At 51.9% G+C, this 24,188-nt stretch overlaps 2 protein-coding genes across 2 annotated transcripts in view; one reads left to right on the forward strand and one right to left on the reverse strand.

Annotated features, from left to right (window-relative positions):
* NDUFA10 (NADH:ubiquinone oxidoreductase subunit A10) overlaps window positions 1-1,364 on the reverse strand; it is a 29,281-nt gene extending 27,917 nt beyond the window's left edge. Inside the window, exons 1-2 of the mRNA XM_036386943.2 lie at window positions 1,243-1,364; window positions 251-419 (exon numbers count right to left, since the gene is read on the reverse strand). Of these exons, the coding sequence (XP_036242836.1) occupies window positions 251-419; window positions 1,243-1,344 (271 nt within the window). The 5' untranslated portion in view covers window positions 1,345-1,364. The remainder of the gene's footprint in view (window positions 1-250; window positions 420-1,242) is intronic.
* Window positions 1,365-4,831: 3,467 nt separating this feature from the next.
* LOC118688827 (uncharacterized) lies at window positions 4,832-24,188 on the forward strand. Its single transcript, XM_036386727.1, is given in 11 exon segments — window positions 4,832-4,872; window positions 7,701-7,888; window positions 17,822-17,937; window positions 20,156-20,245; window positions 20,496-20,595; window positions 20,685-20,809; window positions 20,949-21,139; window positions 21,458-21,567; window positions 22,021-22,162; window positions 22,541-24,063; window positions 24,066-24,188. Coding segments are annotated over 11 exon segments (2,673 nt in total). The 3' UTR covers window positions 24,113-24,188.

Below are 24,188 nucleotides of genomic sequence, written 5' to 3' on the forward strand. Positions count from 1 at the left end.
GCTGCTCCAAGCACATCCATGTGGAACACTCAAGCTCTCCAGGAGCACGGTGAGCACACAGACTCCATCAGAACTGAAGCTTCACTCACAACAAATCCCCATCCCAAGCCTCACCAACACCACCCACAGACCCTCCCCACTCCCTCCAGCATTCCCCAGGCAGGAGCTGCTGCTCTGGTGAGCTTCCTCTGCACAAGAGCCATGATCCAACTCTGTCAGCTCTCAGGGAAGCAGCCAGAGTGAGACATACCCAGTTTGTCTGCTAACTGCTGGGCCAGCTTGCCCTTCCCAGAAGACAGGTTCCCCTCCACTGTGAAGACTTTGCTGTGCTCTGTCAACTTCTTGCTGGTCCTTTCTCCCAAGATATAGGACAGCCACCCATACTGCAGGCTCTGCTCAGGGCTGGTGTGGATTCTTGCCTGGAGAAAAACCCATGGAAATCAGCAGATTTGGGGGGATTTTTAGCTAAAAAACACTGTTTCTTCAGACACACACAGGACACACTCTTATGCATCTAATACAAGAAATTGTTACTCAGTAACCTTAGCACTGTCATTTCAGCTTAGCAGCTGCAGCAGAGCTTAGGCTGGGAAGTTGTTCATGAAATTAAAGGCTGAGAAGACAGAAAACATGCCACAATTTTCAGTCTGAAGGCCAGACACACAACACACCCAGAGCTCCCAAAAGAGACTCCACATTAGACTTTTGCTTGTATTTTGTGTGGCTTTGGGCACATAATAACACTAAATTCGCTCTCAGGAGAGTTACAGCTTCATTTCAATATGGCTTAGTGGGCAAAAGCTTGGACTTCATAACCTTGGATGCCTCTTCCAGCCTTAACTATTCCACGATTTCTGAGAGGTGGCAAGAGGGACCCACTTGGGCTATGGGGTGAACGCAGGGCCTTTCTGAGCGCTGCTCAGAGCCTCCCTCAGCCCGCGATAAACACTGTTTATCTATGTAACTCTACAAACCTCATTCCGAGGGGCGCAGTGACCTCCTTCACACGGCGCCGTTCATTCCTACCTCACACTCCTTTCCTCGCAGCACCGCTGCCCACAGCCGCCACCGAAGGTCACCGCACTCTCCTCTCCGTCCTTTGCTCCAGCCTGCCCCGCATTCCGCCGCCTCTCCCAGCTCCCAGCCCCGGGGAGAAGCATCTCCAGCCCCGGGCTGTCCTGCTCACCCACCCCCAGCAGGACAGCGCTCTGGACACAGCTCTGCCCAGCCGCCGGCACTCACCCGCAGCAGGAAGGAGCCCAGCGCGGCGCTGTCCGGCCCGGAGCTGCCCCGGCGGCCCCGGGCGGCCGCGGCCCGGCCCAGCCGGGACACCCACAAGGACATGGCGCTGCCGGCGGAGGGCGGCGGCGCGCGGCGATGACGTCAGCAGGAGAGGCGGCGCGGCGCGGTGATGAAAGCCCGGTGAGGCCACGCCCATGACCACGCCCTTTGAGAAAGGCCACGCCCACTACCCATGTGGGCTCTGGCGGGAGCGGGGACAGGGACAGCGGGGACAGGGGATAGAGGGGACAGGCGGGACTGGGAACGTCCCGGGTTAGGGACTGGGGGGACAGAGAACAGCCTGGCCAAGGAACAGGGCTCAGGGACCAGGCGGGACCAGGAACGGCCCGGGTCAGTGAGCAGGTGGGACAGGGAACAGCCGAGTTAGGGAATGGGAACAGCCTGGTTAGGAACAGGGAACAGCCTGGTTAGGGAATGGGAACAGCCGGGTTAGGGAATGGGAACAGCTGGGTTAGGAACAGGGAACAGCCGGGTTAGGGAATGGGAGCAGCCTGGTTAGGGAATGGGAACAGTTGGGTTAGGAATAGGGAACAGCCTGGTTAGGAACAGGGAACAGCCGGGTTAGGGAATGGGAACAGTTGGGTTAGGAACAGGGAACAGCCTGGTTAGGAACAGGGAACAGCCTGGTTAGGGAATGGAAACAGCCGGGTTAGGGAATGGGAACAGCCTGGTTAGGAATAGGGAACAGCCTGGTTAGGAATAGGGAACAGCCTGAATAGGAATAGGGAACAGCCTGGTTAGGGAATGGTGGTCGGATTAGGAGCGGGCAGAAGGCGGGACCGGGCCCAGCCGAGTTCAGGAGCAGTGGGACAGGGAACAGCCTGCACTGGAGCAGGCGGGATAAGGGACAGCCGGGTTAAGGAGCAGCTGGGAATAGGGAACAGCCAGGTTAGGGAGAAGGTGGTGTGAAAAACGCCAATCGCGTGTTTCTAAAATTTTAAAAGTTTAATAGTAAGAAAATTGTTTAAAAAATAGTAATACAGTTAGAGTAATAATAATTTGGACAAATAGAATTAGGACAATATGAGACAATAAATACAAAGAGTTATGGATGTCCGGGTACCTTTTTCTGGGCAGCACCAGCCCGAAAAAGGACCCACGTTAACAGAGGATTAACCCTTAAAAGCAATAACCTGTTGCATATTCATACACCTCTACATGATGCATAAATTCCATTCAAACAGAGGATTCTGTCTGGGCAGTGTCAACTTCTTCCTCTGAATCCTGACAGCACCTTCGAGGTGGGAAGAAGTTTGTTTCTTCTGATAATGGGGCAATAAATTCTCTGAAAGATTTGGGTGTCCTGTGGCTGCTATCTCTGTGCAAGTCCTTTCTTTTAAAAAGTATCCTACACAGCATAGTTTCTATTTTAACATTTTTTATAACCTAAAACTGTATTTAACACACTACTTAAGAGAATTAATACAGCATTACTTTCTAACACAACACATATAATATTCATTTGAATATTTGTGAAAAGCCAATCATAGAATACACGCATTTTTCACAGTGGGAATAGGGACCAGCCGGGTTAGGGAGCAGATGGGAATAGGGAGCAGCCGGGAATAGGGACAGACAAGATGCTTGCACTGTGCTGGCCCGCAGGTCCCCGCAGGAGGGAGCCTGGGATAGGTCTCTTTCCAATACCTGCACATCCAGGTGTCCTAATTCCCTCTGCACCCTGCTCCATGTGCTGGAGCAGCACCGCCCGGCTTGGAGGCTGGCAGCGTGTGCAGTGACCCGAACCCTTATTTAAACTTAACACTGTTAAATTACTGGGCTTGGGAAGGTCGTAACCAAACGTTTTCCACATTTCCCATCAAAGTGACATCAGCTCTGCTGACCTGGCACATTTGTGACACCATTAGCGCCCTCTGCTTTGCCCCCTGGCAAGAAGCAATCAAGTTGCATGCCAAGGATTTATCCCTGGAATTTGCAAACAGCTTGAAAAACCCAACCAAACAATCCACAAAGGATGCGTGGAGGTTTCCTTAACAGCTCTGGCTGCAGCCAGACTCGTTGGATGCTCCAAGCCCTGTCCAGCCTGGCCTTCCAGGGATCCAGGGGCAGCCACAGCTTCCCTGGCCAGCCTGTGCCAGGGCCTCAGCACAGCAGCTGGAGCTGGTTTTGGGGGAAGAGCAAAAACTTTGGGCAGCATTAACTCAGGGAAAGGCAAAAAGTGAGAAAAAACAGGCTGGCTTTTCCTGAAGGGGCATCAGGCTCTGGAATGGTGATGCACGGACATGGTGTTTGCCAGGATTCCGTGTCCCCCTCAGACAACGGCCCACAGACACGGTGATCCCCACAATCCAACATTCCCGGAGCATGGTGGCCCACAGATCACTTTCCCAGGATTCAGTGTCACCTGTACAGAGGATGGTGGTCTACAGTCACGGTGTCTCCCAGGATTTGGTGGCCCCTGGGAAGAGCGGCTTGTGGACACGGTGTTTCCCAGGATTTGCTCTCCTCTGTGGCTGGTGGCCCTTGGGCACAGCGTTTCCTAGGACTTGTGGCTCAGTGTTCCCAGGATCAGGGTGTCACCTAGTGTGAAATACAAAGCTGTGTTTCGTGTCAGGTACACACAGGCAATGTGTGTATTTGTGATTGTGATATGTGAGGAGACCAGCCATGGGACAGTTGTGAATTCTAATAATAACTGAGGAAAGTAAAGCATGGAAGAAGGCCTTTGAACCTATCTTTTGTTTCCAATTAACCTTAGTTGATTTAGGAGCATTGGAATTAAAGTGTTAAGGATGTTGCTTTTTGCTTGCACTTAAGCCTTAAAGAGCTCTGCAATAATAACCTTTTAAAGTATAATTTTAGAATATTGCTTGTATCCTTGAAACTATAGCTTTGGAATATATATAAAGGAAACATGCTTATCTCATGCCTTAATAAAGCAGAGAAAAACAGCTTGAGAAAGGAAGATGAACATCAACTCAAGGATTCATGGTTTCGACCAAGGGAAGCTGGACATCACTGTTATGAGATTTATAGTCTCTGCAATAAAAGGTGGACCCACATCTGGGGAGCTGGACTCCACCAGATGGGATTAATCTTTCTTCTTTCGGAAACCAGACCACCACCACCTGGGGATACTCCTTTGGGATACATCCTGGAAAAACTAAATCACAATACTGTATTGAATTGTGATGTAAAAATTTGGAATAGAAACTGCTGATGAGTAAAAATTGGAAATAGAAACTGCTGAGAAAGCTGATGAATACCCCTATAAATACCTGTAAGCCTCAACTACCGGTGTGCAGTTGGAGGGAAAGCTTCCCCTACTGTACCCGGCGCTGTATTGCTCATACTTTACCAAAATAATTAATAAATTGATTGCTGCTTGAATATTGGCCGAGTCAAGCTCCTTATTTGTAACACTAGGGACAGCGCTCCGCGGGTTCGGTGTCCCCGGGCGTGGCGGGCACCCAAGGGCGTGGCCGGGGCGTGGCCGGTGCCGGTGTCCCGGAGCCCCGCCCCGGGCGCGGTGCCGCCGCTGCCGCTGTTGCTGTTCGTGGTGTCGGGGATGTACGCGGGCAGGAAGAGGAGGAAGCCGGTGCCCAAGAGGTGGGTGCGTGGCAGCGGGCAGCGAGAGCCCGGCTGGGCTCCGGGAAGTGCCTGGAGCCGCTCTGGGGGAGCCAAAGGCGGCAGCAGCACGCTTGGGTTACTGGGTTTTAATCGGGGTTAATTGGAGCTAACGCGCTGCCGGCTCTGGCACGCTGGTGGGAGAGCAGAAATCCCAAAGATGCTCGTCCTGCGTGCCGGGGAGGAAGCTCGCCGCAGAGTTTGAGCCGCTCAGCAGTGATTTGCAGGCTGGGTTGTTTTTAATGCCCGCCTAAATCAAACGTGCAGCAATTAGTAATTACCAAAACACCTCGATTCCGTAATTATTTAATTACCACGCTGCTCAGTTGGTGTTGCATAACATCCCCCTCGGTGGCCCCGGTGTTTCCTGCCTCCCTCGTGCCTTCCCCAGCTCCCAAGTCCCACCAGCCTGTTTAAGCCCAGCATTTCCAGGTGTATCAGTGCTAAAGGTGGGTATTTGTTTCTGGGAGGCTGTGGGGAAGGACATGGATGACCTGAGTCCAAGCCCAGGATGAAGGAGGGAGCATGGATACTTTAAACCTGTAGTGAGGTGACCCTGAGCCTCTCTTGGGCATTTAATTGGGAGCCCTGTTGTGGAAACATGAAGGATCGTTGTTTTGCCACAAACCTGTCTTCTGTTCATCTCAGAGTGGCGATTCCAGCCCGAGGGTTTGGGCTGGATTTGTGCATCTCAGGGTGCAGGAGAAGGTGTCTCTTTGGAGCAGAAGGGCCCTTGTTCCCTGGTTCTGCAAGGTCAGCCTTGGGAACGGGAAGAGATTCTTTTTCTCTGTGCTGGGTCAGATCTTGGAGCGCGATCCTGCTGGGAGCGGCCAGGCGGAGCAGGGCTGGTGGCAGTGGGACGTGACAGGGAGGATGGGCTGAGGGGCTTCTCCTTCTTACCTACTGCCAAGAACTGTTCATGAGAATGAGGAGACAATAGATCAGCCCAGGCAAGTCCCACTATCAGGAATAATCTCCCTTGGTACTTGCCAGCTTGCAGAAGGGATACACTTCCCCCCTGTTCCAGGAGCAGCTGGGGAAAAGCAAACCCCAGCAGCAGCACAGCCTTTGGGACTGGGAACTGAGCTTTCTGTCAGCACAGGGGCCACTGGCCTCACCATGACCCCCCTGGCACAGTGTGCTTCTTAACCAAAGGGAAGGGAAATTAAACAGGTTTGAAATGTCTAGAGCACGATGCACTGTTTCCATGAGGCATTTTCCTCACTCCTCTCAAGGCTGGCTGTGGAGCACCCTGTGTGCTGCAGCAGGGACGTGCAGGAACAGAGGTTTTGGGGTGTCCTCCTTGGGTCTCAGGGTGACTTGCTGCTGGCTGTGTCACCCTGTGTGCCTCAGCCAGAGGATTTTCAGTGTTTGGCCAGGCTATCCCAGTGGTTCTGTTATACCTCAGTGTTTTACCCACTGCTGTGCTTATCTCCCGTCTCATTTTCTCTTCTTTCTGTCTGTTTGGAGCTGGATTTGGATGGTGAGTGGCTAGAAGACTTTAAAGGATATCTGAGGAATCTCAGACAAATTTTCTTCACCCCCTTTTTTTTTTTTTCATCAAAGGAAACCTATTTTAATTTTTCTCCTTCCTGGTGCGTGACTGTGATTTCAAGAATGTTTCAGCTTTGTAAAAGCCCTGGTGCCAGTGTGTTTTACCCAGCTTGTGTGGACTAGTTTGGAGCTGGGTTGTGCCAGCCCCCCTTTGAGAGGGGATATCCCTCCTGATGCAGCTCTTACAACCCAGCAGGCTTGAGCTTTCTTGGGGAAATGCTGCAGTTTTCCATTCAGCCTTAAAAGAGACCCCTCAGTCTCTCCCTGAGCTGCAAATTCAACAGGCACTTCAGTGCATTTCATTTAATGCTCATTTCCTCTCGTGTCACATATGCGAGCAGCCCTGCCAGATGAGATTGGAGAGTGGTGGTAGAGGAGAGAGCTTAAATTGCTGCTAAACACTGGCAGATCCTGTTACCCAAAGCTCCTTCCTGAAGAGAGGCTGCCTGCAGAGAAGGAGTTTGTGGTTAGACAAATTACATCAAACCAAAGGAGCTGCATGTTAGGGGATGCAGCTGAGTGAGACACAGATCTGGGGGGGACTGAAGGGTTTGTCTTTGAGCTGTGAAATTCAGATTGGAATTAAAAAATGAAGGACACAGGGTGACATCCAAGATTTGTTAAAGTTATTAACTGAGCTCTTACTGCTGTGCTGGGGTTTTGGCTGGGGTGGGTGAAATAACTGCAGCTCACAGAGATGGGACCTCGTGTAGGCTTCAGGCTGCTCTCCTGGACACTGTTCCTTCTGCAGGCTGAGGGTTGCCCCTGGGGCCTAAGTTTGGCATCAAATGCTTGTTTAATTTGGAAATGCCCATCTGAAAGGGACAGAAATCAGAATATTGGAAGAAAACAAATCTTTTTTTGTTTTTTTAGGAGAGGCTCTTTTCACAGGGCAGTGCCCTAAATCACCCTATGTGATATCCCTTTCTTTAAGTTGTAGAATCCCAGAATGGTTTGGGTTGGAAGGGACCTTAAAACTCATCTCATTCTACCCCATCCCTGGAAGTGTTCCAGGCCAGGTTGTACAGGACTTGGAGCTGCCTGGGATAGTGGAAGGGGGTGGAACAAGATGAGCTTTAAGGTCTCTTCCAACCCAGACCACTCTGTGATTCTGTGATTTCTAAGAGGAGCAGTGTGTGTGTGTGCGCACGCGTGTAAAAATCTTAACCATTTCACTGCACCAAAGCCAGTGCTGGGCTTGAAAAGAGCCTGCTGGGCAATCCCAGTTTGATTAACCTCTCCTCTGCCTCTTGCAGCCCCAAAGCACCCCCTCCCGAGGGTGTGAAGTCCAACCCCTCCAAGCGGCACCGGGAGCGGCTGAACCAGGAGCTGAACAAGCTGACAGGGCTGCTGCCCTTCCCCGAGGATGTGCGCTCCAGGCTGGACAAACTCTCCATCCTCCGCCTGGCCGTGGGCTACCTGAAGGTGAAGAGCTACCTGAGGGGTGAGTGTCTGTGCTGGGAGGGGGGAAAAGCCCCTGGGATCAATCCCCACTGCACAGCTTGTGTTCCACTGTGACTGCGTTCACAGGGGTCCCAGGATGAGGGAAGAGACAAGGATCTGACTCCATGTTTCAGAAGGCTTGATTTATTATTTTATGATATATATTAAAACTACACTAAAAGAATAGAAGAAAGGATTTCATCAGAAGTCTAGCTAAGAATAGAAAAAGAAGGAATGATAACAAAGGCTTCTGGCCTGGACTCTCTGTCTGAGCCAGCTCACTGTGACTGGCCATTAATTAGAAACAACTGCATGAGACCAATCACAGATGCACCTGTTGCATTCCACAGCAGCAGATAATCAATGTTTACATTTTGTTCCTGAGGCTTCTCAGGAGGAAAAATTCTAAAGAAAGGATTTTTCATAGAAGATGTCTGTGACATTCCACCCCAAGCTTTGAGATGGAAAGTTGTGTTTCCTGAAGGAAGCGTGATGGTGAGTTACGGGAGCAGGCCCTCGGATGTTGATACTGTCAGGAAAATGTCACCATGGATGGTGGGAGACACTTGAGGACCTGCCCAGCAGCTGAGACCTCCTGCAAAGTTCCTCCATCTCATAAGCAGCCATCCTTTATGTCCAAAAAACCAGCCAGCCTTTATGTCCTTTATGTCCAAAACTCCTCCTGTGTCGCACTCCCAGCACCCTGTGGAGAAGAAGAGAGAGGTGGGTAAAGCATTGTGTCTTCTCGAACTGCAACAATGCCCTCATCTAACTGGAATGGCAATTTAAAATTCAATTCACCAAATAATTGAATGTTCATGATTTAATACATATTACATGTTCCCTTTTATTATATTTCATATTCTGTATTTCCTTATTTATTCTATATTTGGTATTCTTATATTTATTCTGTATTCCTTCTCTCTCTCTCCCACCCTCCCTATTCTTCTTCAGCCCTTTATTATTATTGCAGTTACAGCATGTTTAATAAATTTTAACATTATATATGGTGCAGAGCCTGGCTGGGGGCATCACCACATTCCCAGGAGTCACCAGCACATATGGATAGGGATGTGTTCCCTCTGCAGTGACTTGGGCCTGATGGAATGGGTGCTGGACACTGGGGAAGGCAGAGCATAAGGGGCAGGAAGGCAGCAGCAGCTTTTTATATTTAGAGGCTCCTATTGTGTCTTCTCCCCACCGCAGATTGGATAAACTTGGCTCCCTTGGTTTTTCCCTCATGCCCACTCCTCTGGGCTCTCCCAGGGCCCTCTCCAGCTGGGATGCTGGGCTCCAGGAGGAGACTCCTGTGCCAAACTCTCCAGATGGGACCAGTGCCTCCAAGCAGGAGCTGGTTCCCAGTGGATGTGCTCAGTGTGTGCTTCCCAGTGAGAGAGCTGCTCTGGAAAAGCCTTTGGCATTGCAGAGGCTCTGGAGCCCTTGTTCTACCAGGCCAATTATTCCCATCTGGCCACTTGCCTGTGATTTCCAGCTCCTTCCCCTTGCTCTGCCCTGAAGTTTATCTTGCATGACTTCAGATCATCCCAGATACATCAGGCTTGGCCTGGGTCTCAGGCGTGCCCAGATGAAGACTCGTGCCAGCTGCAGGTCACAGCAGCCTGCTGCTGGTGTGTCCTCTTGGGCATTTTGGGGGAATGTGCTGGCACCCCTTGTGCTCTGCTTTCTGCCTCAGGTTTGCTGAGGTCCTGTGCTTTGTGCAGGCTCTTCTCCTGCAGCAGGGAGAGCATGGCATCATCTGAAGAGCATCCCTCTCCTCTTCCCATCCACAGCCCAAGCCCGGCCTTATCTCCAGGCAGGACAGAGATGAATGTTTTGATAGAGTGGTAATTGCCTTATCTCCAGGCAATTGAGAGACCAATTGCACAGTGGGCTCAGGGCGATGCCCTGAGGCTCCTTTTCCCCTTGTGCTGCATTTCTCCAGCCCTAGAGTGGAGCTTCCATGTGTTGTCTGCATCTTGTCTGGCTGCTAACACCAGGAGAAATCTGAGAAGGGGCTTCCAGCCTTCTCCACCTTCTCTGGTATTTCTGAGGTGTGGGTGCTGTGTGCCTCTGGCTTGGGAACAGACCTGTTTAATGGGGTGTAGGAGCCTGGGGCAGTGTTTAGGGTGGGACAGAGCAGAGGACACTGTGACCGTGTTCACAGGGGTCTCAGGTTGAGGGAAGAGATGAGGATTTGACTCCATCTTTCAGAAGGCTTGATTTATTATTTTATTATATATATTACATTAAAACTACACTAAAAGAATAGAAGAAAGGATTTCATCAGAAGGCTAGCTAAGAATAGAATAGCAAAGAATGAATAACAAAGGCTTGTGGCTCAGACTCTCTGTCCCAGCCAGCTGACTGTGATTGGCCATTAATTAGAAACAACCACATGAGCCAATCCCAGACCCACCTGTCCCAATCCACAGCAGCAGATAATCATTGTTTACATTTTGTTCCTGAGGCCTTTCAGCTTCTCAGGAGGAAAAATCCTAAGGAAAGGATTTTCCATAAAAGATGTCTGTGACAGACAGCCAGTGGGTTTGGGTGCTGGTATCAGTGCCTGCTTCCAAAGGGGATACAAGGAAAGGGACTTGTCATCTGCCTGGGATCCTGGTTTCTATTGCAGGGTAGTGACACACTGCATCATCCTTTGAGTCTGCTTTGCTTTTAAATATTCTCCTCTGTCTGTGCTTTAAGAGAAACCAGACTGATTAGTAGTTTGCTGGAACTGCTAAGCCTCGGGCCTAGAGAGGGGAGCTCTGGGAGCTCCCTCCATGCCCCCAGGGGCTGATTCAGGGTGTGCACAGTGTAACTCCTCTGTGCCCCAGGGCAAACACTGCAGGTATTGCACAGCTCTCTGCTGCCTGGGATGATCTCAGCCTTCCCTGCACAAAATCAGGGGGCTCAGGGCTTGGTCTGCCCAGGCTGGGAGCAGTGCTGGGTAGCGGTGACAGCTCTGGTGCTATCACTGCCTGCCTCAAAGGCACTTTAAAGGTTTTGTCACTCGTGTAAACAGTGGCTGAACCTCACTGCCAGATTTGTGCTGAGCTCTGTCTGCAAACCAATTTGCAGTGGTTGCTACTTGGTCCTGTGTCTGACAGCCTCCCAGACAAATCTGGAATGACTTTGCTGATCCCGTCTCTTTGAGAGAGCAAGCGCCCAAGGAGACAAGCTGGTGTCTCTGTGGCCGACTGCTGTGATGCTCTGGCCTCTCTGTGGTGTGACAGGAGCCCCACTTGCTGCAAAGAGGGAGATCTCATAAAAGCTTGGATGGATTTTAGTGGCTTGGTAAAGCTCCAGCTAGCTGGAGAGCTGTGCTGGGGTTTGTGTCCTACGGTTCCTGTAGCAAAGGAAGCAGATGTTGGGATTGCAGATGTGGCTCTGCCAAGGGTGAGCAAGAAACTGGGGCTTAAAAATGCTCTCTGAGGTGGAGAGGGTGTGATTAGGAAATGTGCTGCCATGCCTTCTTCCTAGGAGAAGAGAGGATCACAGGGTCCCACATTGGTTTGGGTTGGAAGGAAGTTCATCCCATTCCACCCCCTGCCATGGGCAGGGACACCTCCCACCATCCCAGGGTGCTCCAAGCCCTGTCCAGCCTGGCCTGAAACTCCTCCAGGGATGGAGAACCCAAAGCTGCTCTGTTAATCTGTGCCAGGGCCTCACCACCCTCACAGGGAAGAATTCTTTCTCAGCATCCAACCTAACCCAATCTCTTTCAGAATCCATGGAAAACCCTGTCCTGCTGTGAGACCACACTCTGGAGTCTGGCAAAGTTTGAGCCATCCAACAGCTCCTAGCCAACAGTGACCAGTGGGCTCACCTGGCTGGAGCAGTGGCTGGGCTCAGGGGGCCTCACCAGGTCCTTTCCCACCTCTGGTGCTGGTCTCACCACTTCCCTCCCCAGTGCTCTGCTGCAGGGCAGCTGGCAGCAGGTCTCCCTGGGTAATCTCACTGCAATCAGCACTAAATTAGCTTTTTTATTCATCTCCTCTTTGTTTGTTGTTACCAGAGCTGGCTGTTGGGCCAGAGCTGCAGGGGTCTGGGCCTGAACTAACTGAGGCAGTGAAAGGAGTCAAGCTCAAATCTCTCCCTGGGCAAAATCCTGCAGGACTGTGTGGGATGAAGGTTTGCAGCAGCAGGTTGGAGAGGCTGGTATGGACTTGGGGATGCCAGCGCTCCCCAGAGCACTTCTCTGCTCCTCAGAAAACGCTGAGTGACTTTTCCATAGAGTTTCTAATCTGTGGGTTTGGCATTTGTCTGTTTCACTTGGATGGCACGAGCCTTGCTCTGCTTGGCACCGTGCCTTTGTTCAACAGCTGAGGAGACAAAGGTTGGTGCCAATTTGACAGGGTTTGGGATTGGATCCAAGACAAAAATGGTTGTGTGTGTCTCGGTGTTGCTGGAAGAGCTCCTGGGTTTTGGATGCCGTCACCTCTGGAGCCTGTTCAAAGAGAAGTGTTTGCCATGGGTGAAGCTTGTCAACTCCCCCCAGTGTAACCCAGTCTGAGAGAGCAGGTCTGGCTCTGGGGTTGTTACCAATAACCTTATCTTTTCAGCACCAAATCTATGCCAGAGGCAAGGGATGTGTTTTAGCCTCCGTAGCTGCCTTGTCACGTTTTCCTTTGGGAATGTGATGGGCAAAAAAGTTAAGAGATTAGATGACTTTGCCCCTTTGTCTTTCTTTCTCCTGCTGGAAGGTTTTCCTCCTTTGCAGGGTTTAGGAACCTCCTTGCAGAGGCAAGAAAGCCAACCCAGAGAGGGGGTGTGTGACTGTGTTCACAGGGGTCTTAGGTTGAGGGAAGAGACAAGGATTGGCTCCATGTTTCAGAAGGCTGATTTATTATTTTATTATATATATTACATTAAAACTATACTAAAAGAATAGAAGAAAGGATTTCATCAGAAGGCTGGCTAAGAATAGAATAGGAAAGAATGAATAACAAAGGCTTCTGGCTCAGACTCTCTGTCTGAGCCAGCTGGCTGTGATTGGCCATTAATTAGAAACATCTAACATGGGCCAATCAAAGATCTACTTGTTCCATTCCACAGCAGCAGATAATCAATGTTTATATTTTGTTCCTGAGGCCTCTCAGCTTCTCAGGAGGAAAAATCCTAAGGAAAGGATTTTTCATAAAAGATGTCTGCAACAGGGGTGCTCTTGGGGATGTATGGGGCATATCCTAATTCATTAATGCTGGAAGCTCCACTGATCCTGTCTGGCATCTTTCCTGGCTGAGTGAAAACCTTGCAGTCTTTGGGGATCACACTAGCAGCAGGAAACCTGCAGTGCTCTGGCTGGTGTAGGGGTTTGAAACAGAGCTGGATTTTTCCCTTCTGTCTTAAAAATTACACACAGCCTCTGTCACAGCACTTTGAAAATGTAGGTGATGACCACACTGCCCCAGCAGATGCCTGGGATTTTCCTGGTAATGCAGATGGCTTTTGCCATGGTCTTTTTCATAGAATTATGGAATCATTGAGCTTGGAAAAGACCTCTATGATCATCAAGTCCAACCATTAACCCAGCACTGCAAAGCCCACCACTAACCCACGTCCCTAAGCACCACATCCACCTGTTAATTCCCATTAATTGTCCAAGATGCACTGCAGGAGATTGGAAAAACTGGGCACAAACAGCAAAAGGGAATTGTCCTTTTACCCAGTTACTTTTGTTGTTGTGGGTATATTATAGATTGGATACACGTTGGACCTGTTTCCTTTAATCCCATTAATTTGTGGTCTCAGCTGTTTTGTGTGGGAGTCTGAACTGCTCCATTGGAAGGAGTGTGTTAAATGGGATGAATTAGCCAGCTTTTAATACAGCTTGTCACCTGCTTTGTGCTGCCTGGCAGCCAGTGGGGGTCTCTTCCTCCTGCCAGCCACTGTTTCCAGTCCATTTTAGCCATTGGCCCCTTGGAGACCTGGCTGCAGCAGGCTTGAGGGATCCATGGCTCCAGGTGGGATTCCAGAGGGTGGCATCTCCCCATCTTGTCTCAAGCAAGGGGCTGTTTCAGGAGTGACCCCTCCCTCACATGAGGTTTCCTGTGTTGTAAATGAGCTGGGATATGGTTAAAACGTTGGGTTTTCCCTTCCAAGTCAAAAAGTGTAGGGGGATACAGTATGGGTAAATGAAGGTGGTATAGAATGTAATCTTATCCCCAAGGAGTTGCAGCTGAACCAATTACTAAAGATTAGGAGCAGGCCTGATCTTAACAGGCCACACCTGTAGCATGTAAGAGCAGTGGTATAAGAGTGGATTGGTGGGATCAGGAGTCAGATGATGAACCAGGAACAGTCAGTGCTTAGAGGAGCTGCATACAAGAAACATCAAGGAGTTACGAAACTCTGGTGATATGGAACCCTTGCACCATAATGATAATAAAACTCTTGATATATAAGACAACAAAAAAGTGACTGGGGATAGCCTCTGTACCCTTGGGGTTTCTCTTGGGATTGCTCCCAGTCCCGATGGTTCTGGGCAGTTTGGGTGAGGATGAGTTCAGAGACCTGTTTGGAGGAGGAGAGCCGCAGGAACAGCAGGGCCCCTGCTGCTCCAACCACCAGCACTTCGGTGGCAGACAACATCTCTTTGAGTTTCCTCCCCTCTCTCCATGCTCCAGACCTTCTCCCCAGGTCAGGTGTGTCCCATGGGAGACAGATTCTGGAGCATTTTTGAGCTCAGCTGTGCAGAAGTGGACTGCCCTGTGTTTGAGAGTAGGGGAAGTGAGCACCTCTGGTGGGAGATTAAAAGCCCCTTGCTAAGATCAGTGGGAGAGGTGAAGAAATTTTGCTGGAAAGCCCAAAATGGGTATTTCCTGCTGGATTCTGAAAGCCATAGCAGCTCTCCCCAGCTTCCCCTGCAGATGCTGCTGGTGGACACTGGGAAAGAGCTGGAGACCAGATGCTCTCAGGATGTGCATGCTCTCAAAAAGGTCTCTGCCCTTTTGGAGCTTTATTTTGGGAGAACATGTTTCTTTTTGAAATCCCCTGCCAGCCTGCCTCATTTCAATGCTTTAGAGAGGAGTCAGCCCTTCAAAAGAAATCAAATTTTAAACGAGAATCGATGTTTCATTTTGAAACCATTAGGCTCCATGAAGTGCAAATTGAAGCCATGTGGTCCAGATGGGATTTTTTTCCTTGGGGATCACATGGCAATTAAATGAGGAGGCTTTTTGCTTGGTGTCTCCAAGCAAAGATTCTGTTCAATCTCATCTTTCCCAACCTTTCCCAGAGGTCTCACACCCCCTGAGCAGGCAGGCCTGACAGCACAGGATGGAAAACAGCAGAGGCCGTGGCTGATGGACAAGGTGGAGATGCTGCCTGAGCATCTCCAAGGAGTGCTGAAGGTTTGAGGGAGCAGGAAGAATCCCAGCTCTGGCAGCAATGGAGATGGAGGCTGACTCTGTTCCAGAGCACCCTCTGCACTGCTGTTTGTGTCACCTTGTGCAAGGCCTGCAGCTGGTTACCCTAACCCTGCTGTATCCATGCCCTGGATGATGAAACCTCCCTGGATGGGTGCTTGTTGGCACTCAGGCTCCAGGTGTAAATACATCCCAGGGATGCTTTCATTCCAAATTGGTTTTGAATTCAAACATGCCAATCCATCAGGTATGCTGCACAGCAAAGTGTCCCAGATCAGCAGTTGCACGTGAAACTTCTTTAGATTCCAAATTGTTTTTGGCTTTGAACTTGGTGTTACCAGGGAAGAAACCAAACAAACCTTTAAAGCATTTCAGTGGTGAAGTGAGAACTTCTGCCATGGAGAAAACTAAATGTATGGTCTGACTTGGGATGGTTTGAGGTTCCTCCTCATATCCAGCATTCAGAGGATCTTTACCCTTTGGATCCAGCACCATCTGACACCCGGGGCTGAGCTGGGCAGGCAGTGTTCTCTGCTGGGATGTGAATTACACGGGGTATGTGAGCTCAGTGACACCTCAGGGAGCTGCACGAGCTGCTGGTGGTGGCAGAGGTGGGGTGGTTCCTACACAGGAGCTGCTTTGAGCCTTTCTGTGATTTTATCTTTTTTTTTTTTTTCTTTTTTTTTTTTTGGTGTGAGCTGGCACAAAAACCTGCCTTGAAAATCATCTTTTTGCTGGCAGCTGAGCTTGGATTGAGTTTTTTTCAGTGATAATCAGCAGATAAAGGATCATGCTGGAGATGTCCCTGGGAGCCTCTGTGCCCATTCCTGTTCCCTGAGCAGCTGGTTCTGTGGGAGTCCTGTGAGGTCCCACCAGCAGGGCAGCAGGAGCTTTCATGCTGGCTGCACCCAGGGGTGTTGCCTTGAAGGCATCCAGTGCTGAAGCATGAGGCAGCTCCTGAATTGTCAGAACTCAGGACATCACTCTGGCTGTCCTGAGCAGCCAAGGCTCCTGCCAGGGGTCTCAGAGACCCTGGCACAGAGCCCAAAATGCCTGTGGTTTTCATTATGACTTGTGGAGCAAATTACTAACTTTGTACGAAGATCAGCAAGCTACAACAGTTTAAGTAGGAGTAGAAAAGTAGATTTTAAAGTTTTTGGTATGGGAGTTCAAGAAGCAAGATGGAAGGAACTAGGTGTGTCCAGCCTTTGTCCTTCTTCTTCTTCTTGCCCTCCATCTTCTGCTGTGATGGTGGCACTTTTGGATTGGTTTAGAGTAGAAGCTCACTGTCTAACGTAGGCGATAGGCATTGGGAAGTCATTGTAAACATTGTACACATAGTTTTTAGTATAAAGACATACCACCACCCCAGGGGCAGGCAGAGTGTCTGGAACTGTCTTGCTGAGCTGACCTCAGCAGGGCAGGAGAAAATTTTTTATAGATAAGATACAATAAACAACCTTGAGACCGAGAAATGAAGAGCCCTGATTCCTTCTTCAAGCGCTGAGCTAAGAAAAGAGACTTTGAAACTCTTCTCGGGGTCACTGTGGGCAGCTAGAGATCCCAACAGGTGAACACCACCTGAAGAAGAAGGAGAAAGGCTGGACACACCCAGTTCCCTCCATCTTGCCTCCTGAACTCCCATACCAAAAACCCTAAAATCTACTTTTCCACCCCATGATAACTTCACTAATATTCTATTGAATATTCTATTCTGTTGTGGCTTGCTGATTTTCATACAAGGTTGGTAACTTGCTCCACGGGTCATAATCAAAACCACAGGCATTTTGGGCTCTGTGCCAGGGTCTCTGAGACCCCTGGCAGGGGTCTTGTCTGCTCAGGACAGCCAGAGGGATGTCCTGGGTCCTGACATTCTCCAGCCTGGGCAGCCCAGAAGCACTCAGCCCCCCCTCTGTCCTTTGCATCTCTGCCTCACACCGTGGCAAGAGTGAGGTTTCCCAGAAATGAGATCAAGCAGGGGAAAGAATCTCTTGGAGGAAGCCTCAGGCAAGCTGGGCATGGCTCTGTGAGTGGGCTCTGTGATGGTCACACCTTCCTCCATGCTGGGGCCCCTGGCACCCAGCAGCTGCATGAGCAGCCCTGGGGTGGGGAGGAGGAGCAGGAGGCTCCTGGCTTGCCTCTTCTGTCACAGACATCTTTTATGGAAAATCCTTTCTTTAGGATTTTTTTCTCCTGAGAAGCTGAGAGGCCTCAGGAACAAAATGTAAACAGTGATTATCTGCTGCTGTGGAATGCGACAGGTGGATCTGTGATTGGTCTCATGTGGTTGTTTCTAATTAATGGCCAATCACAGTGAGCTGGCTTGGACAGAGAGTCTGAGCCACAAGCCTTTGTTATCATTCTTTGCTATTCTATTCTTAGCCTAGCCTTCTGATGAAACCTTTTCTTCTATTCTTTTAGTATAGTTTTAATGTAATATATATCATAAAATAATAAATCAGCCTTCTGAAAGATGGAGTCAGATCCTCGTCTCTTCCCTCATCCTGGGACCCCTGTGAACACCATCACAGCTCTTGCACACTGATTTCTTGCCTTCTCACTTGCAGCTACAGCTCCAAACGTTGGCAACTGCGTGGATCAGCCCAGACCCCCAGGAGGGGACAGATGGACGGAGCTGCAGGGTGACAGGGAGCTGTTTCCTGAGGGAGAGCTGCTGCTCCAGGTATGGTGCTGTGGCTTGGTCATTTGGGGTCTGCCCAAGCTGCTCTGGAGCTTGTGGTCCCATTTGTGGAGTGGGAAGAGACCCTGTCTTGCCCAGAGCTGCTTCACTGTGATTCCTGCAGGCACTCAGTTCCTGGGGACAGAGACCAGTGGCACTGCCTGGCTGAGATGAGTCCAGATCCCCATTCCCAACGTTTCCTCTCATCCCACTGCAATTTGCTGCCCCTTTGATTGTGTTACATCTCATGGACACAAGCTCCATCCCCAGCCAGGAAGTTCAGGGATGTCATATGGTGGTGTGAGGATGGATCCCTTAGTAGTTCCCAAGGTGCTGGGTTGGTTCATTATCTTTAGCAGAGGGCAAGAGGAGAATGTTGAGAGCAATGGGACAAAACATCCCCCAGCAACTCCTTGCCCTACCTGGGCCATGGTGTGAGCTCTGTAGGGATGAGTTCACAGCCTGCCTGGGATGGGAAAAGCCCAGCTTTGTAGGTTGTGGGGGAGAAAAGAAGAGCAGTCGGATGTTGGAAAACAGTGGTGGACAAAACCAGTGGGAAGTGAGAGCTTTGTAGAAAGGCCACGTGTGTCTCATCCAACAGCTGACAGTGAAGCTCAGAGCACGAGGGGCTGGTCAGTCAGCCTCCCACAGTGCTGCTGGTTGGGGCTGCCATTTGTAAATGTGAGCTGGACAGGCCTGGCATGGAAGGTCAGTCACATGGAAAGGCTGACTGCTGAACAAACATCTGGGCACATCAGCTGAGGAGCATGCTCACTGGGGCTGCAGGGCAAGTCTGGCCAAGACCTTCAATCATTCCATGTTCTTGGCATCTCCTGTGCCTGGGCTCTCACAGAATCCCACAATAGTTTGGATGGGAAGGGACCTTAAAGCTCATCTTGTGATGAGTTGCCACGGGCAGGGACACCTTCCACTATCCCAGGCTGCTCCAAGCCCCATCCAGCCTGGCCTTGGAAACTTCCAGGGATCCAGAGGCAGCCACAGCTTCTCTGGGCACCCTGTGCCAGGGGCTGCCCACCCTCTCCAGCTCTCCTGTAGGCTTTCTAGGCCTTCAGTCCTCTTCTCCCACCTCTCCAAACACCAGCAGATGGATGCTTGGCTTTCTTTAAGCCTGGCTTTGGTCACTTCAGGCCTGCTCCTGCAGAGGCCCTCCAGGCAGCAGGCAGTGTGAGCAGACCCCCAGCAGGAGCCTCCATGTGGGATTTTGGCGAGGCAGTGACTCCTGGGAGCTCACTGTGACTTTTGGCAGTGAATCCTGGATCACACGAGGTCCCCCACGGTCCCAGCTGTGTGTGAGTGTGATGGTCACAGAGGAGCAGCTGGATACCAGGAGGGAGCCCATGGCTGCCCCAGCATGGAGCTGCTCCTGAGCACTCCCCAGGGCTTTGGACTTGGACCATATGATGGCAATTTGTGGAGCCATCCACATCAGAGCATTGGCAGGCTGGGGTGATTGAAGGCATCTGGAGAGCTTATGAGGTGTTACTGTGACAGAAATCCCCCTGCTGAGCTGTCTGGTGGCTTTTTTTCCTCCCCACAAAGATCATTTTAAGCATATACTGTGATTTGCAGAAATCTCTGACTTGGGATCCCTCAGGGGGCTGCAGCACACAAAGGGAAGGGACTAGTCCCTCAGCAAGCTGGATCTGTATGCTGAGGTTTCCATTTAGGGTATTCTTTCCCTAATTTCTCTCCTTCCATTCACTAATAAATTAAACATATCACAGTCAAGAACAGGGGGCATGAGTTACTATCTAGTGCAGTGCTTTGCTTTTGGGGGAAATCAGCCTGAAATGGTCACCAGAATCATAGAATATCCAGAGCTGGAAGGGACCCACAAGGATGGTCGTGTCCAAAGCACAGCCCTAGGAGAGTGTAGCCATTCCCAGCTGGAAAGGAGGACTCCAGATCCTCCATGAAACCTCTCCTTAGCTGGTCCCTCCTGATGCAGGAGCTGCCCTGCAGTGAGAGGGGATTCCACGGGGGGTTTGGAGAAAGTGGTCAGTCCAGCTTGGGTCATTGCTTGTGCTGAGAACAAGAAACTCCACTGAACTGGATCTTGCATGGCTATCAAGTGCTGTCCTTCTTTGTGGGGCTCCTTGTTGGGGAAGAAGGATGCCGAAGAAACAGCTGGGGGATTTCATCGTTCAGCAGCTGGATGGAAGCTGGGCAGAGTAAGTTTGGGCTGAACTTTTGCTTTCAGGCACTCAATGGATTTGTCATCGCCGTGACTGGAGATGGATACATCTTCTACATCTCCCCTACTGTGCAGGACTATCTGGGCTTCCACCAGGTGAGCACCGTGTTTTCCTGGCTGGAAACAGATGGATGCAGTCCTGGTGTGGGAAGGAGGTGCAGATGGAGAGCAAAGCTTCCCAAAGGGCACCAGCTCCTGTGGCAGGGAAAGGAGCTGGAGTTTGCCTGTTCTTTACACTCAATCCTGCACTTTTAGTACTCAGGAAGGGAACCCTTCTGCCCTGTCCTCCTCCTGACACCTCTGCCAGCTGTCCAGGAGCAGACACTATTCTATTTTGTCATTCCAGTCGGATCTCATCTACCAGAGTGTGTACGAGCTGATCCACGCGGACGACAGGGCCGCCTTCTGCCGCCAGCTGCACGGGGCCCCGGTGCATGCTGCTGACAGTGAGTGCCAGGCTGATCCTGCAGCAGTTCACTTGAGCAGCTCTGATCCATGAGCTCAGGAAAACTTCATTCTGCCTTTGCTTTTCCAGCTTTTCCCCCTGAGCAGCCGCTGCTTGCCGGCTCGCAGCACCTCCATGCTGAGAAGCAATCCTTTGTGGAGAGGAGCTTCACCTGCCGCTTCCGCTGCCTGCTGGATAACTCCTCGGGATTCCTGGTAATGCTGGGACACCCCTCTGCCCCCCCTGTGCCTGCAGGGTGTTCCCCCAGAGCCACTTGTGTCCGATAGGGATGAGAGCACAGCCAGTTCCCACCACCCTGTTTGCTTCACACCCACATTTTCTAATCCATGTAAGGCCTTGAATTTCCGTGGGCGCCTCAAGTTCCTTCTTGGGCAGCAAAAGTCACCAGCAGACAAGTCCCCAGTTGCTCTCTTTGCCATTGCCACACTCCTCCAGCCTCTCTCCATCCTGGAGCTCCGGACCAAAACGCTGATCTTCCAGACAAAGCACAAGCTGGACTTCACTCCCATGGCCTGTGATTCCCGGTAAGGCATCTCTCACTTTCCCTGTGGCAAAATTCTGGTGCTGGACAGAAAACTAGACCTGGTGGGGACAAGGAACACCTGACCTAGCTCCCATGGCCTGATGTATTTGTCCCTCCACTGCAGGCCCCCAGTAACACAGGGAGCAGGTTAACGGGGCACCAGCACTTCTTGTCTGCTGTGGTTTGGGTGGTTTGTGGAACAGGGCATGCAGCTCAGCCCAGGGTGGAGCATTGCACCACCCAAAGTGGGGTCTGGCCTGTGGGGTGCAGCTGTGAGGGATGCATCCCTGGTGTCATTGCATTCCTATGCTGTTTCCAGGGGGAAGGTTGTCCTGGGATACACGGAGGTGGAGCTGTGCAGGAGGGGGTCCGGATACCAGTTTGTGCATGCGGCCGACATGATGCACTGCGCAGAACACCACGTGAGAAGTGAGTGCTGGGGGGCTCTTGGAGGGTATTTGTGGGGTCCCTCAAGGCTCTGGCCTGGCTGTACTATTGCTCCTTGGTGCTGTCTGTCCTGGGGCTGGAGCAGCTGTGACAAAGGCTCTTCCTCCTGGATGAGCAAGGTGCTCACTGCTTGGCACAGGTGAGATGGGACAGGAGAGATGGAGCTCCATGGGACAGGTGAGATGGGACAGGTGACACAGGACAGGTGAGATGGAGCTCCATGGGATGGGTGACACAGGACAGGTGACACAGGACAGGTGACATGGTACAGGTGAGATGGAGCTTGGAGCTGGCAGAGAGACAGCATGCTGCATCTCCTGCCCCTGTAGCACGGCCACGAGACAATACTCAACCTCGTGGCATCTTGCACATGTCATTTGTCTGCCCCCATGGAGGATCTCTGTCTGTGGCACTTCTTTTGTGTCCCTGCCCCAGTGATGAAGACGGGGGAGAGCGGGCTGACGGTGTTCCGGCTGCTGACCAAGAGGGGCAGCTGGGTGTGGGTGCAGGCCAACGCACGGCTGGTCTACAAAGGGGACAGGCCCGACTGCATCATCGCCCGCCAGCGAGCCCTGTCGTGAGTATTGCTGGCCCCCTTCAGCTGCTCTGGGCGTGGGGGGCTGCCTGAGGCACGCAGAGGCCGTGAAGGTGGAGGAAAGGGTAGGTGAGGTTGGCACGTTGCAGCATTTGTCCTCCTGTAGTGTGAGTGAAACGGCTCTGAGGAGGTGGTTGTGGACATGCTCCTGCCTGGGAGCAGCAGCCCTTCCTGAGCCATGCAGACCTCCCTGTGGGCTCCCCAGAGCCCTCTTGCAGCCAGCCCAATCCAGCCCCTTTTTCCTCTAGAAAAGCCAGGGCAGGGCAGTGAGTTCCCCCCCTTGCTGTCAGAAGGGTGGTTTTGCCTGGCCTGGAGGAGCTGCTCATGCTGTTTCCATCCCTTTTTGCCTCCACACTGAAGGAATGAAGAAGGGGAGGAACATCTGCAGAAGAGAAACGTGCAGCTGCCTTTCAGCTTTGCCACAGGGGAAGCAGTCTTGTATGGGAATGCCCTTCCTGGGTTCTTGGACTCCTTCCAAGCCAAGGAGGAGTTGCAGGTGCAAGCAAACTCCAACTCAGAGCAGCGCTTGGTAGACCCCAACTCTCTCCTTGGGGCCATGATGAAGCAGGATGCATCCATATACAATTCCCACATGGATAATGTGCCTCAGTTGTCCCTGCCAGGTTTCATCCCTGAGCCTGATGGGCTGACCCGGAATGAGGACGTCAGCAGTGCCAAGGAGGAGAGCAACTCCCTCCTGGTCGTCGTTGAAACCCTCTTTGAGAAGAGTGAGGTGGATGGAAACGTCTGCCAGAGCCTAAACCTGGGCAGCGCGGAGCTGCAGCAGTGGGAGGAGGCTTTGCTCAGCCTGGGGGCAGAGGAGGAGCCACCAGCTCAGGGGCTTGGCCAGAGGCCGGGCACCAAGGTGACATCCTGCGTGGAGCACATGCTCCTCGGGGAGGGTGCTGGAAAGAGCCTGGAGTTCCCACACTGCCATGAGGAAAACAGTGCTGTGGCTCACTTCCAGCGCTGCTGGGCAGCTGGTTCAGCATTCCCAGCAGTGCCCCAGGCAGCAGGCACATGGGGAGGCCAGGGGGCCATGGGCTCTGTTCCCTCTGAGGGCAGCTTTGCCCAGCCAGAGCAGCAGGTCCCGTTCAACCCAGCCAGGCCGGTAGCAGGGACTGTGCTGGGTGTCCCCATCTCCAGCAGCAAGTCCTCTGCAGCACTTCAGCTGGCAAACCAAGCACTTCAGGCAGAAACCACCCCCTCTGCTGCTGTGCATAACACTCTGCCTGCTGCTCAGAGCCAGCCTGGGTGCCAGCTGGTGGGCTCATTCCCGGTGCACTCAAACACCTTGGGGACTCTGTGCCACAATGTCCCTCTCCAGGCAAACCCCGCCAGTTACCCATCGGAGGCTTCGCTGGCCATAGCTCCAAAACAGCTGGAAGCTGCAGGAGCATACCTGGAGTGCCAGACTCTGCCAGGTGGCAGTCCTGAGAATCCCCCAGGGGCTGGGCTGTGGTTGCCACCCCCCTCCCAGTCTTTTCTTTGCCCTGCCCAGGGCTTGCATGAGTCCCTGTTCTCTGGGGATGGGAAGCTCTGTGATGTGGAGGTCGCTCTCCCTGCCCCCTTAGGAGCCAGGCAGCTGCCAGGGCATGGTGGCTTCCCCAAACAGCCCCTGGTAGCCCCTGCAGAGCCCAGCTTTTCCTCGGAGGGGGAGCAGGCAGTGCTCCGAGAGGACAAGTGGTTCTCACAGCTGTGGCTCCCGCAGGCTGGGGCAGCTCCTCAGAGGAGCCATGGAGCAGGGCCAGCACACCACAGTGGGCTCCAGCTGGGCTCCAGCACGGATCCCAGTGCCCACCAGATGGACTGTGTTGTGCTGTCCGAGTGCCAGTATGGAAACAGCCCTTTTAGGCATGAGAGCAGCTTCCTGAGGGATGCTGCTAAAACACCCCTTCCCCAGCAGCCAGGTGCTTTGCCTTGCCCCACTGAGAACCACCCTGGAGCACCCTGCTCCTCACCGGGCTCGGTTCCAAGGTGCTCAGCAGCTCTCCCTGTGAAGGTGGGT

This window comes from Molothrus ater, chromosome 7 (assembly GCF_012460135.2).
Source record: "Molothrus ater isolate BHLD 08-10-18 breed brown headed cowbird chromosome 7, BPBGC_Mater_1.1, whole genome shotgun sequence".
Classification (NCBI taxonomy): domain Eukaryota; kingdom Metazoa; phylum Chordata; class Aves; order Passeriformes; family Icteridae; genus Molothrus; species Molothrus ater.